At 66.5% G+C, this 12,737-nt stretch overlaps 1 protein-coding gene across 1 annotated transcript in view; it reads left to right on the forward strand.

Moving 5' to 3' along the window:
- Positions 1-1,764: 1,764 nt before the first annotated feature.
- Positions 1,765-12,737, forward strand: part of FLOT1 (flotillin 1) — a 15,065-nt gene continuing 4,092 nt past the window's right edge. Inside the window, 12 exon segments of the mRNA XM_059833104.1 lie at positions 1,765-1,857; positions 2,706-2,781; positions 2,875-2,965; positions 3,752-3,895; positions 4,259-4,378; positions 7,013-7,066; positions 7,068-7,109; positions 7,601-7,753; positions 9,952-10,133; positions 11,007-11,052; positions 11,909-11,956; positions 11,958-12,047. Of these exon segments, the coding sequence (XP_059689087.1) occupies positions 1,815-1,857; positions 2,706-2,781; positions 2,875-2,965; positions 3,752-3,895; positions 4,259-4,378; positions 7,013-7,066; positions 7,068-7,109; positions 7,601-7,753; positions 9,952-10,133; positions 11,007-11,052; positions 11,909-11,956; positions 11,958-12,047 (1,089 nt within the window). The 5' untranslated portion in view covers positions 1,765-1,814.

Raw genomic sequence — 12,737 nt, forward strand, 5'->3', positions numbered from 1 at the left:
CCTTAACAGGCCTGAGCCCCCCAACTCCTACCTCAGAGCCCCCCCAACAGGCCTGAGCCCCCCCAACTCCCACCTCAGAGACCCCCCCTCAACAGGCCTGAGCCCCCCAACTCCCACCACAGAGACCCCCCCTCAACAGGCCTGAGCCCCCCAACTCCCACCACAGAGACCCCCCCCCAACAGGCCTGAGCCCCCCAACTCCCACCACAGAGACCCCCCCTCAACAGGCCTGAGCCCCCCAACTCCACCACAGAGACCCCCCCTCAACAGGCCTGAGCCCCCCAACTCCCACCACAGAGACCCCCCCCTTAACAGGCCTGAGCCCCCCAACTCCCACCTCAGAGACCCCCCCCTCAACAGGCCTGAGCCCCCCAACTCCCACCACAGAGACCCCCCCTCAACAGGCCTGAGCCCCCCAACTCCCACCACAGAGACCCCCCCTTAACAGGCCTGAGCCCCCCAACTCCCACCACAGAGACCCCCCCCAACAGGCCTGAGCCCCCCAACTCCCACCACAGAGACCCCCCAACAGGCCTGAGCCCCCCAACAGGCCTGAGCCCCCCAACTCCCACCACAGAGACCCCCCCTCAACAGGCCTGAGCCCCCCAACTCCCACCACAGAGACCCCCCCCAACAGGCCTGAGCCCCCCAACTCCCACCACAGAGACCCCCCCCCAACAGGCCTAAGCCCCCAACTCCCACCACAGAGACCCCCCCAACAGGCCTGAGCCCCCCAACTCCTACCACAGAGACCCCCCCCTCAACAGGCCTGAGCCCCCCAACAGGCCTGAGCCCCCCAACAGGCCTGAGCCCCCCCAACTCCTACCACAGAGACCCCCCCCCTCAACAGGCCTGAGCCCCCCAACTCCCACCACACACACCCCCCCCAAATAGGCCTGAGCCCCCCCCCCAACTCCCACCACACAGACCCCCCCCCCCCAATAGGCCTGAGCCCCCCCAACTCTTACCTCAGAGCCCCCCCCCCCGAACAGGCCTGAGCCCCCCAACTCCCACCTCAGGGCCTCCCCCCACAGGCCTGAGCCCCCCAACTCCCACCTCAGGCCCCCCCCACCCCCACAGGCCCTGGCCCCAAGAGGCCTCACCGCCTCCACACACCCACCCCACGGGCCTCCCCCCGCCCCTCCCGAGCCGCGGACCCCCCTCCAGGCCCGGGGAACCCCCGGACGCGCCGCACTCACATGGCGGCGGCTGCGGCTCCGGTGAAGAAAAAAGGACCCGCACGGGGCCTCCCGGCCTCTTATCCAGGGGCGGGCGAGCACTTCCGGCCGCGCATGCGCAAAGCCCCTCAGCGGCCCCGCGCTTCCGCCCTCACGGCGCCCGCTGGTGGCGCTCTTTGCGCCTGCGCGCATGGAAAGGCCCGCCCCCTATACAGCGCAAGCGCAGAGGGCGCTGGTGAAGCCCGAGCGGCCATCTCTGTTAAGGGCGCCTGCCCAAATGTCGCTATGTGAGGGGGCAGGTCACTATAGGGGGACAGAGACACGCGTGGGGGGGGACAGTGGGGTCGGGGAGGGGGAAACGAGGGGGAGAGAGGACCCCGACACGAAGACGGCGTTATAATCACACAACCTCCCCGCACCGGGGAGTGACCAATGGGGCGGCGAGAAGCTGGTGGCGTCACGCGTCGCTGGGCAGAACACGGGGAAGGGGCGAGGCCGGGAAGAGCGCGACGCTGCCGCGGGGGCTGCCGGGATCGCGGCGGGAGGAGCAGCGCGGCTGAGGGCGGTGGGGGGGTCCCGTCCGGGGGTCCCGTCCGGGGGTCCCGTCCCGGCTCTTCTCCGCCGGTCCCCGCCGGGATGTTCTTCACGTGTGGCCCCAACGAGGCCATGGTGGTGTCGGGTGAGTCGGGGTTCCCTCACCGCCTGCCTGGGCCCACCCCCCACCCACCCAACGACTCCTGGGGCCCACCCGGGGGTTTGGGTCCCCCACACCCCGGAACTCCCGGGCCCACCCCGGGACTGCGGGGCCCCCCAAGACCTCTGGGTCCCCCCCCACCCCACGACTCCTGGGCCCCACCAAGACCTCTGGGTCCCCCCCACCCCACGACTCCGGGGTCCCCCCAAGACCTCTGGGTCCCCCCCCACCCTGGACCTCTGGGTCCCCCCAAGACCTCTGGGTCCCCCCCCACCCTGGACCTCTGGGTCCCCCCAAGACCTCTGGGTGTCCCCCCCCCCCCCGACTTCTGGGTCCCCCCAAGACTCCTGGGTCCCCCCCCCACCCTGGACCCCTGGGTCCCCCCAAGACCTCTGGGTCCCCCCCCCCACCCTGGACCTCTGGGTCCCCCCAAGACCTCTGGGTCCCCCCCCACCCTACGACTTCTGGGTCCCCCCAAGACCTCTGGGTCCCCCCCACCCCACGACTCCTGCGCCCCCCCCAAGACCTCTGGGTCCCCCCCCACCCCACGACTCCTGGGTCCCCCCAAGACCTCTGGGTCCCCCTCCACCCCACGACTCCTGGGTCCCCCCAAGACCTCTGGGTCCCCCCCCACCCTACGACTCCTGCGGCCCCCCAAGACCTCTGGGTCCCCCCCCACCCCACGACTCCTGGGTCCCCCCAAGACCTCTGGGTCCCCCCCACCCCGGGACCCCTGGGTCCCCCCAAAACCTCTGGGTCCCCCCCCCCACCCCGGGACCCCTGGGTCCCCCCGGGCCTCCTGGGTCCCCCACTTACTTCTATGTCCCCCACAGGCTTCTGCCGTAGCCCCCCCGTGATGGTGGCCGGGGGGCGGGTGCTGGTGGTGCCGTGTCTGCAGCAGATCCAGCGGTGAGGGGACACCCCCTGGAATGGGGGGGGGGGGGGGGGGGGGGGACACGAGGGGACAGCGGGGGTGACCTGTGTGTCATCCCCCCCACCCAGGATCTCCCTGAACACCCTGACCCTCAACGTGCGCAGCGAGAAGGTGTACACCCGCCACGGCGTCCCCATCTCTGTCACCGGCATCGCTCAGGTACCCCCCCCCCCCCCCACTCGTGTCACCCCCCACCCACCCGTGTCACCCTGTGTCCCTACAGCTGCCACCACCCCTCCCCAGGAGAGATGGGTGCAGCCCCTTTTAAGGGGTGCGGTGGTGGGCCCCACCAGGTGTTTGGGGCGGGGTCCTCTTAAAACGGCCTTGTCATGCTACAGTGTGTGTGTGTGGGGGGGGTACCCTTAAAAGGGCTCATATTAGTGGTCCCCACCACTGCCCTTAAAAGGGGCTTGTTACAGGGGAGTCCCCCAGTACTACTTGTGTTGGGGGGGGGTGTTTAAAAGGGGCATGTCATTGTGGGGCCCACCACCCCTTCAAAGAGGCAGTATCACTTTAAAATACCACCATAGACCCCACCCCAAGGGGTGGTATCTTCTTAAAGGGGTATACTGGGGCGGGGCACTCTGGGAGGAGCAACGTTGTCTTAAAAGGGGCTTATCATTGTCTTAAAAGGGGCTTATCGCAGCGAATCGCCCCCGTCAGAGCTGTTCTGGAAGGGAAAACGCAGCGTTCTATTAAAAGGGCACTGTCATAGTCCCCTTATAAAGCTCCTGTGAGAAGCAGCAGTCTCTTAAAAGCCACTTATTGTGGTGGGCCCCCCCCAAATACGTGGGTAGGGCAGAGGATTTTATAAAAAGGGCTCTGTTACAATAGATTTATCGGTTGTGTTATTGTTAAAGGGGTCACGCTGTCGCGGTGGGGCCCCCCGGTGCGCGTGCGAGAGGCGCGTGCGAAGCCAGGTGGTTTTTTTGGGGACGCGCACAGGTGAAGATCCAGGGGCAGAACAAGGAGATGCTGGCGGCCGCTTGCCAGATGTTCCTGGGCAAGTCGGAGAGCGAGATCGCCCAAATCGCCCTGGAGACCCTCGAGGGCCACCAGCGCGCCATCATGGCCCACATGACCGTGGAGGTGAGATGGGCGGGGCCAGCCACGCCCCTTGGGTCAGCCACGCCCTGTTCACAGAGGCCACACCCTCTTGGAAACCCCACTTCCCCATAAGCCCCACTCTCAGGACAAGCCCCGCCCCCCGCCGGAGGCCCCGCCCCCGTCGGAGGCCCCACCCCAATGGGTGCCCCACCCCCAGAGTGAAGCCACGCCCCTTCTGGAGGCCACACCCACCCAGCTGAGGCCACACCCCCACGGCCACCCCTGGTGGGGAGCACTGCCCCTTGGCCCAAGCTCTACCCTTCCGGCCCCGCCCCCTGGGGAAGCCACGCCCTTAGAACCACACCCACTTAAGCCCCGCCCCTATGCTCCACACCCCCCCAATAGGAGATCTATAAGGACCGGCAGAAGTTCTCAGAGCAGGTTTTCAACGTGGCCTCTTCCGACCTCGTCAACATGGGGATCAGCGTGGTCAGCTACACCCTGAAGGACATCCACGATGACCAGGTGGCACCGGGGGGGGACACGGTGGGGACAAGGGTGTCAATGTGGGTGTCAGCGTGGTCTGCGACACCCTGAAGGACACCTGTGACGACCAGGGGGGACGTGGGGGGGACACGGTGGGGACAAAGGTGTCATTGTGGGTGTCAGCGTGGTCTGCTATGCCCTGAAGGTCACCCATGACAACCAGGGGGGGACACGGTGGGGATACAGTGGGGACAACGGTGTCAATGTGGGTGTCAGTGTGGTCTGTGACACCCTGAAGGACACCTGTGACGACCAGGGGGGACGTGGGGGGGACACGGTGGGGACAAAGGTGTCATTGTGGGTGTCAGCGTGGTCTGCGACACCCTGAAGGACACCCATGACGACCAGGGGGGACGTGGGGGGGACACGGTGGGGACAAAGGTGTCATTGTGGGTGTCAGCGTGGTCTGCTATGCCCTGAAGGTCACCCATGACAACCAGGGGGGACACGGTGGGGATACAGTGGGGACAACGGTGTCAATGTGGGTGTCAGTGTGGTCTGTGACACCCTGAAGGACACCTGTGACGACCAGGGGGGACGTGGGGGGGACACGGTGGGGACAAAGGTGTCAATGTGGGTGTCAGCGTGGTCTGCGACACCCTGAAGGACACCCATGACGACCAGGGGGGACGTGGGGGGGACACGGTGGGGACAAAGGTGTCATTGTGGGTGTCAGCGTGGTCTGCTATGCCCTGAAGGTCACCCATGACAACCAGGGGGGACACGGTGGGGATACAGTGGGGACAACGGTGTCAATGTGGGTGTCAGTGTGGTCTGTGACACCCTGAAGGACACCTGTGACGACCAGGGGGGACGTGGGGGGGACACGGTGGGGACAAAGGTGTCAATGTGGGTGTCAGCGTGGTCTGCGACACCCTGAAGGACACCCATGACGACCAGGGGGGACGTGGGGGGGACACGGTGGGGACAAAGGTGTCATTGTGGGTGTCAGCGTGGTCTGCTATGCCCTGAAGGTCACCCATGACAACCAGGGGGGACACGGTGGGGATACAGTGGGGACAACGGTGTCAATGTGGGTGTCAGTGTGGTCTGTGACACCCTGAAGGACACCTGTGACGACCAGGGGGGACGTGGGGGGGACACGGTGGGGACAAGGGTGTCAATGTGGGTGTCAGCGTGGTCTGCTATGCCCTGAAGGACATCCACGATGACCAGGTGGCACTGGGGGGGACACGGTGGGGACAAGGGTGTCAACGTGGGTGTCAGCGTGGTCTGCGACACCCTGAAGGACACCTGTGACGACCAGGGGGGACGTGGGGGGGACACGGTGGGGACAAAGGTGTCATTGTGGGTGTCAGCGTGGTCTGCTATGCCCTGAAGGTCACCTGTGACAACCAGGGGGGACACGGGGGGGACATAGTGGGGACAAGAGTGTCAACGTGGGTGTCAGCGTGGTCTGCGACACCCTGAAGGACACCCGTGACGACCAAGGGGGACGTGGGGGGGACACAGTGGGGACAAAGGTGTCATTGTGGGTGTCAGCGTGGTCTGCTATGCCCTGAAGGACATCCACGATGACCAGGTGGCACTGGGGGGGGACACGGTGGGGACAAGGGTGTCAATGTGGGTGTCAGCGTGGTCTGCGACACCCTGAAGGACACCCATGACGACCAGGGGGGACGTGGGGGGGACACGGTGGGGACAAAGGTGTCATTGTGGGTGTCAGCGTGGTCTGCTATGCCCTGAAGGACATCCACGATGACCAGGTGGCACTGGGGGGGGACACGGTGGGGACAAGGGTGTCAATGTGGGTGTCAGCGTGGTCTGCGACACCCTGAAGGACACCCATGACGACCAGGGGGGACGTGGGGGGGACACGGTGGGGACAAAGGTGTCATTGTGGGTGTCAGCGTGGTCTGCTATGCCCTGAAGGACACCCATGATGACCAGGAGGGACAGAGGGGGGGACATGGTAGGGACAAGGGTGTCAATGTGGGTGTCAGTGTGGTCTGCTATGGTCTGAAGGACACCCATGACAATCAGGGGGGGACACACAGAGGGACATGGTGGGGACAAGAGTGTCAACATGGGTGTCAGTGTGGTCTGCTACGCCCTGAAGGTCACCCATGACGACCAGGGGGGACGTGGGGGGGACACGGTGGGGACAAGGGTGTCGGCGTGGTCAGCTACAGCCTGCCCACGATGCGCAAGTGGCATCAGGGACATGGGGACACCAGTGGGGACATAGACATCGGTGCGGTTAGTGGTACTGGGGACACTGGGGGGGCACGGTGGGGACAGAGACATCAGTACAGTTGGTGGCACTGGGGACACGGGGGTGCAGGGGACAGTGGGGATGGGGACAATGAGCCAGGGGTGCGGGTGACAGGAAAAGGGACGTGGGGACAGAGAGAGGGACGCAGGGATGGTGATATTGGGACAGAGGAACAGCGTCGTGGGGACGGTGACATGAGGGTGGGGACATTGGGTGAAGGACAGGGACACTGGAACGGGGACAGGGTCACCAGGGTGGGGACACGCAGACAGGGATGGGGACACCGTACAGGGATGGGGCTGTCCCCAGGGCCACCAGCAGGACAGAGGCAGTGGGACGAGGGGTGTGACGGTGTCCCCACGTCCCCCTGTCCCCAGGACTACCTGCACTCGCTGGGGAAGGGCCGCACGGCGCAGGTCCAGCGCGACGCCCCGCGTGGGGGAGGCCGAGGCCAAGCGGGACGCCGGCATCCGCGTGAGTTTGTCACCTCTGTCACCCCCTGGGCTCCCCCCACAGTGTCCCCCATGTGCCCACATCTGTCCCCCCCCCGTTTCCTCACTGAAATTTCCAGATTCCCCCGCAACGCACCGGTGTCCCCACTCCACGCGCCTCTGATGTCACCCAGGTTGTCTCCGAGGTCCCCATACGTCTCCACATCCCCTTCCAATGTCCCTGGGCCCCCTTTCCGTGTCCCCAATGTCACCCTGACTCCTAGTGTCCCCCTGTGTCCTTATGTGTCTCCTCCCGTTATCCCAATGCCCCCAGTTTCCTGGTGTCCCTATGTCCCTCTGTCCCCAGTGTCCCCCATTGTCCCCCCACCTCTCCAGTCCCACGCTGTCACCGTGTCCCCCACGACGTCCTCATGCCCCCCCCCCCCCCCCATCCCATAGCATCCCCACATCCCTCTGCGTCCCCCCCACGTCCCCCGTGCTCCCCGGTGTCCCCACGTCCCCGTGTCCCCGCAGGAGGCACGGGCGCGCCAGGAGCAGGTCTCGGCGCAGCTGCTGAGCGAGACGGCGATGGCGCAGGCCCAGCGCGACTTCCAGGTGCAGCAGGCGCAGTGCGACGCCGCCGTCAGCGCTCGCAAGGCCCAGGCTGACCTGGCCTACCAGCTCCAGGTACCCCGGACGCCGGGGATCCCCCCCCAGACACCTGGGTTCCCCCCGAGACGCCCGGGTCCCCTCCCCAGGACACCTGGGTCCCCTCTGTACACCCCTTAAGACACCTGGGTCCCCTCTCCATCCCCCCTGGATGCCTGGGTCCCCCCAGGACAATTGCATCCCCCCAGATCTTGGGGTCCCCCCTAATACCTGGGTCCCCTGGGATGCTTAGGTCCCCCCCCCAGACACCTGGGGACCCCCCCCCAGTCACCCAGGTGCCATGGATGGCTGGGTGTCCCCAGCACCCTGGCACCCCCAAAATACCTGGGTCCCCCCTAGATACCTGGGTGCCCTGGATGCCTGGGTCCCCCCCTAACACCTGGGTCCCCCCCTAACACCTGGGTCCCCCCCGGATGCCTGGGTCCCCCCAAAACACCTGGGTCCCCCCCTAACACCTGGGTCCCCCCCAGATGCCTGGGTCCCCCCAAAACACCTGGGTCCCCCCAAAACACCTGGGTCCCCCCCAGACACCCAGGTGCCCTGGATGCCTGGGGGTCCCCAGCACCCTGGCACCCCCAAAATACCTGGGTCCCCCCTAGATACCTGGGTGCCCCGGATGCCTGGGTCCCCCCAAACACCTGGGTCCCCCCCAGACACCCAGGTGCCCTGGATGGCTGGGTATCCCCAGCACCCTGGCACCCTGAAAATGCCTGGGTCCCCCCAAAACATCTGGGTCCCCCCCAGACACTGGGGTGCCCTGGATGCCTGGGTCCCCCCCTAACACCTGGTCCCCCCCGGACGCCTGGGTCCCCCCAAAACACCTGGGTCCCCCCCTAACACCTGGGTCCCTCCCAGACACCCAGGTGCCCTGGATGCCTGGGTCCCCCCCGGACGCCTGGGTCCCCCCAAAACACCTGGGTCCCCCCTAACACCTGGGTCCCTCCCAGACACCCAGGTGCCCTGGATGCCTGGGTCCCCCCCTAACACCTGGGTCCCCCCCTAACACCTGGGTCCCCCCTAACACCTGGGTCCCTCCCAGACACCCAGGTGCCCTGGATGCCTGGGTGCCCCCAAAACACCTGGGTCCCCCCCTAACACCTGGGTCCCCCCCGGATGCCTGGGTCCCCCCTAACACCTGGGTCCCCCCCGGACGCCTGGGTCCCCCCAAAACACCTGGGTCCCCCCCTAACACCTGGGTCCCTCCCAGACACCCAGGTGCCCTGGATGCCTGGGTGCCCCCAAAACACCTGGGTCCCCCCCCTAACACCTGGGTCCCCCCTAACACCTGGGTCCCTCCCAGACACCCAGGTGCCCTGGATGCCTGGGTGCCCCCAAAACACCTGGGTCCCCCCCTAACACCTGGGTCCCCCCCGGATGCCTGGGTCCCCCCAAAACACCTGGGTCCCCCCTAACACCTGGGTCCCCCCCGGACGCCTGGGTCCCCCCAAAACACCTGGGTCCCCCCTAACACCTGGGTCCCTCCCAGACACCCAGGTGCCCTGGATGCCTGGGTGCCCCCAAAACACCTGGGTCCCCCCCTAACACCTGGGTCCCCCCCCGGATGCCTGGGTCCCCCCAAAACACCTGGGTCCCCCCCCGGATGCCTGGGGCCCCCAAAACACCTGGGTCCCCCCTAACACGTGGGTCCCTCCCAGACACCCAGGTGCCCTGGATGCCTGGGTGTCACCAGCACCCTGGCACCCCCAAAATGTCTGGGTCCCCCTTAGATACCTGGGTGCCCCGAATGCCTGGGTCCCCCCCAGACACCCAGGTGCCCTGGATGCCTGGGTCCCCCCAAAACACCTGGGTTCCCCCCGGATGCCTGGGTCCCCCCAAAACACCTGGGTCCCCCCCAGACACCCAGGTGCCCTGGATGCCTGGGTGCCCCCAAAACACCTGGGTCCCCCCTAACACCTGGGTCCCTCCCAGACACCGGGGTGCCCTGGGTGCCTGGGTCCCCCCCAGATGCCTGGGTCCCCCCAAAACACCTGGGTCCCCCCTAACACCTGGGTCCCTCCCAGACACTGGGGTGCCCTGGGTGCCTGGGTCTCCCCAGCACCTTGCCCCCTGCAAAAGACCTGGGTCCCCCCTAACACCTGAGTCCCCTGGGGTACTTGGGTTCTCCACTCCACGTGGGTCCCCCCACCTGGGTGCCAGGGTCCCCCCCAACGTCCGCCTGGGTGCTGGCGCGGGGCTGAGGATTGCCGTGGGTGCAGGTGGCGAGGACGAAGCAGCAGATCGAGGAGGAGCGGGCGCAGGTGCTGGTGGTGGAGCGGGCGCAGCAGGCGCAGCTGCAGGAGCACGAGATCGGCCGCCGCGAACTCGAGCTGGAGGCCACCGTCCGCAAACCCGCCGAGGCCGAGCGCTACCGCCTCGAGCGCCTGGCCGAGGCCCAGCGGTGAGCCCCGCCCCTTCCCCGGCGAGCCCCGCCCCTAGTGGGTGGGCCCCACCTTTTGGGGTGAAGCCATGCCCCTTTAAATGGGGAGCCACACCCCAGTCTACTAAGCCACACCCCCACCTGGTGGGCCCCACTCTTTTAGATGAGGCCATGCCCCTTTAAAGGGGGAGCCCCGCCCCAGTCGACCAAGCCACACCCCCAGTGGTGGGCCCCACCACCTTGGTTGACGTGGTGCCTCTTTAAGGAAAGTAATGCCACTTTAAAGGGGAGTTTTGGCCCTACCTGGTGGGCCTCGCTGCACTGAGGTTGTGCCCCTTTAAGGGAAGCATTGCCCTTTTAAAGGGGGGAGCCCTGCACTTTCTACCAAGCCACACCCTCAGTGGTGGGCCCCACTGCCTGGGGTGAAGCCCTGCCCCCCTTTAAGGGAAGCTCTGCCCCTTTAAAGGGGCGCTTTGCCCCCTGGCTGAAGCCCAGGGAGGTGGAGGCCTTTTGAAGGGGAGCCCCGCCCCTTTCCAGTAAGCCACACCCCCACGCAGTGGACCCCACCACGCGGAAGCCATGGCCCCTTTAAAGGAAGCCTGCCCCTTTTAAGAGGGAGTTGGGGCTCCCTTGTAGGCCACGCCCCCACAGAACGGGCTCCTACTGTGGCCACACCCCTTTTAAGAGAAACCTCCTTTGAGGTGAGGCCACGCCCACACTCCCCAGACCATGCCCACACTCCCCAGACCACGCCCCCATCGCCAAGCCCCCCCCCCCCCGTTTCATTTGGCCACACCCTCCCTGGGAGGCCCCACCTTCCCAAGCCCCGCCCCCTCAATGAGCCCCGCCCCTCTGGAGGCTCCGCCCCTCACCTCAAGCCCCGCCCCTCCGCAGGTCGCAGATGATGATGCAGGCGGAGGCTGAGGCCGAGGCCATGAGGGTGAGTCCGGGGGGGGCCCCAACATCTGGGGGGACCCCAACATCTGGGTGGGGGGTGACAGGGGACCCAGGCGACAGGGGGACCCCAACATCTGGGTGGGGGGTGACAGGGGACCCAGGCGACAGGGGGACCCCAACATCTGGGTAGAGGGTGACAGGGGACCCCCAACATCTGGGTAGAGGGTGACAGCGGACCCCCAACATCTGGGTGGGGGGGTGACAGGGGACCCAGGTGACGGGGGGACCCCAACATCTGGGTGGGGGGTGACAGAGGACCCAGGCGACAGGGGGACCCCAACATCTGGGTAGAGGGTGACAGGGGACCCAGGTGACGGGGGGACCCCAACATCTGGGTAGAGGGTGACAGGGGACCCCCAACATCTGGGTGGGGGGTGACAGGGGACCCAGGCGACGGGGGACCCCAACATCTGGGTAGAGGGTGACAGGGGACCCCCAACATCTGGGGGGGAGTGACAGGGGACCCCCAACATCTGGGTGGGGGGTGACAGGGGACCCCAACATCTGGGTAGAGGGAGACAGGGGACCCCCAACATCTGGGGGGGAGTGACAGGGGACCCCCAACATCTGGGTGGGGGGTGACAGGGGACCCCAACATCTGGGTAGAGGGAGACAGGGGACCCCAACATCTGGGTGAGGGGTGACAGGGGACCCCCAACATCTGGGTGGGGGGGTGACAGGGCACCCAGGCGTCCAGGGGACCCCAACATCTGGGTAGAGGGAGACAGGGGACCCCCAACATCTGGGTGGGGGGGTGACAGGGGACCCCAGGGGACCCCGACACCGGGGTGGGGGGGACGCGTCCCCTGCCCCGCGGGGGACCCAGACGCGCCCCACAGGTGACGGGGGCGGCGCGGGCGGCGGCGGTGGCCGCTCGGGCGCGGGCGGGAGGCGGCGCAGACGGCGGCGAAGGCGGAGGCCTTCGGGCAGTACCAGGAAGCCGCCGTCGTCGACATGGTGCTGCAGCGGCTCCCCCAGGTATTTTGGGGTTCCCCCCCCCAGTTTTGGGGTCCCTGCTGTGGGGTGGGGGGCGGTTTGAGGGGTCCTAGGGAGGATCGGGGGGTCCCTGGGGTGGGATTTGGGGTCCCTGTGGAGTATTTGGGGGTGTCAAGGGGGTGTTTCAGGGATCCTCGTGGGATATTTTGGGGTGACATGAGTCACTTGGGGGTTCCCCCCATGGTTTTGGGGTCCCTGCTATGGGGTGGGAGTGGTTTGGGGGGGTCTCCAGGGGTATTTTGGGGTCCCCTGATGGATTTGGGGTCCTAATGGGTATTTTGGGGTTCCCCCCATGGTTTTGGGGTCCCTGCTATGGGGTGGGAGTGGTTTGGGGGGGCCTCCAGGGGTATTTTGGGGTCCCCTGATGGATTTGGGGTATTTTGGGGTTCCCCCCATGGTTTTGGGGTCCCTGCTATGGGGTGGGAGTGGTTTGGGGGGTCTCCAGGGGTATTTTGGGGTCCCCTGATGGATTTGGGGTCCTAATGGGGTATTTTGGGGTTCCCCCCATGGTTTTGGGGTCCCTGCTATGGGGTGGGAGTGGTTTGGGGGGGCCTCCAGGGGTATTTTGGGGTCCCCTGATGGATTTGGGGTATTTTGGGGTTCCCCCCATGGTTTTGGGGTCCCTGCTATGGGGTGGGAGTGGTTTGGGGGGTCTCCAGGGGTATTTTGGGA

Source organism: Gavia stellata, chromosome 39 (assembly GCF_030936135.1).
Source record: "Gavia stellata isolate bGavSte3 chromosome 39, bGavSte3.hap2, whole genome shotgun sequence".
In the NCBI taxonomy this organism is placed as follows: Eukaryota; Metazoa; Chordata; class Aves; order Gaviiformes; family Gaviidae; genus Gavia; species Gavia stellata.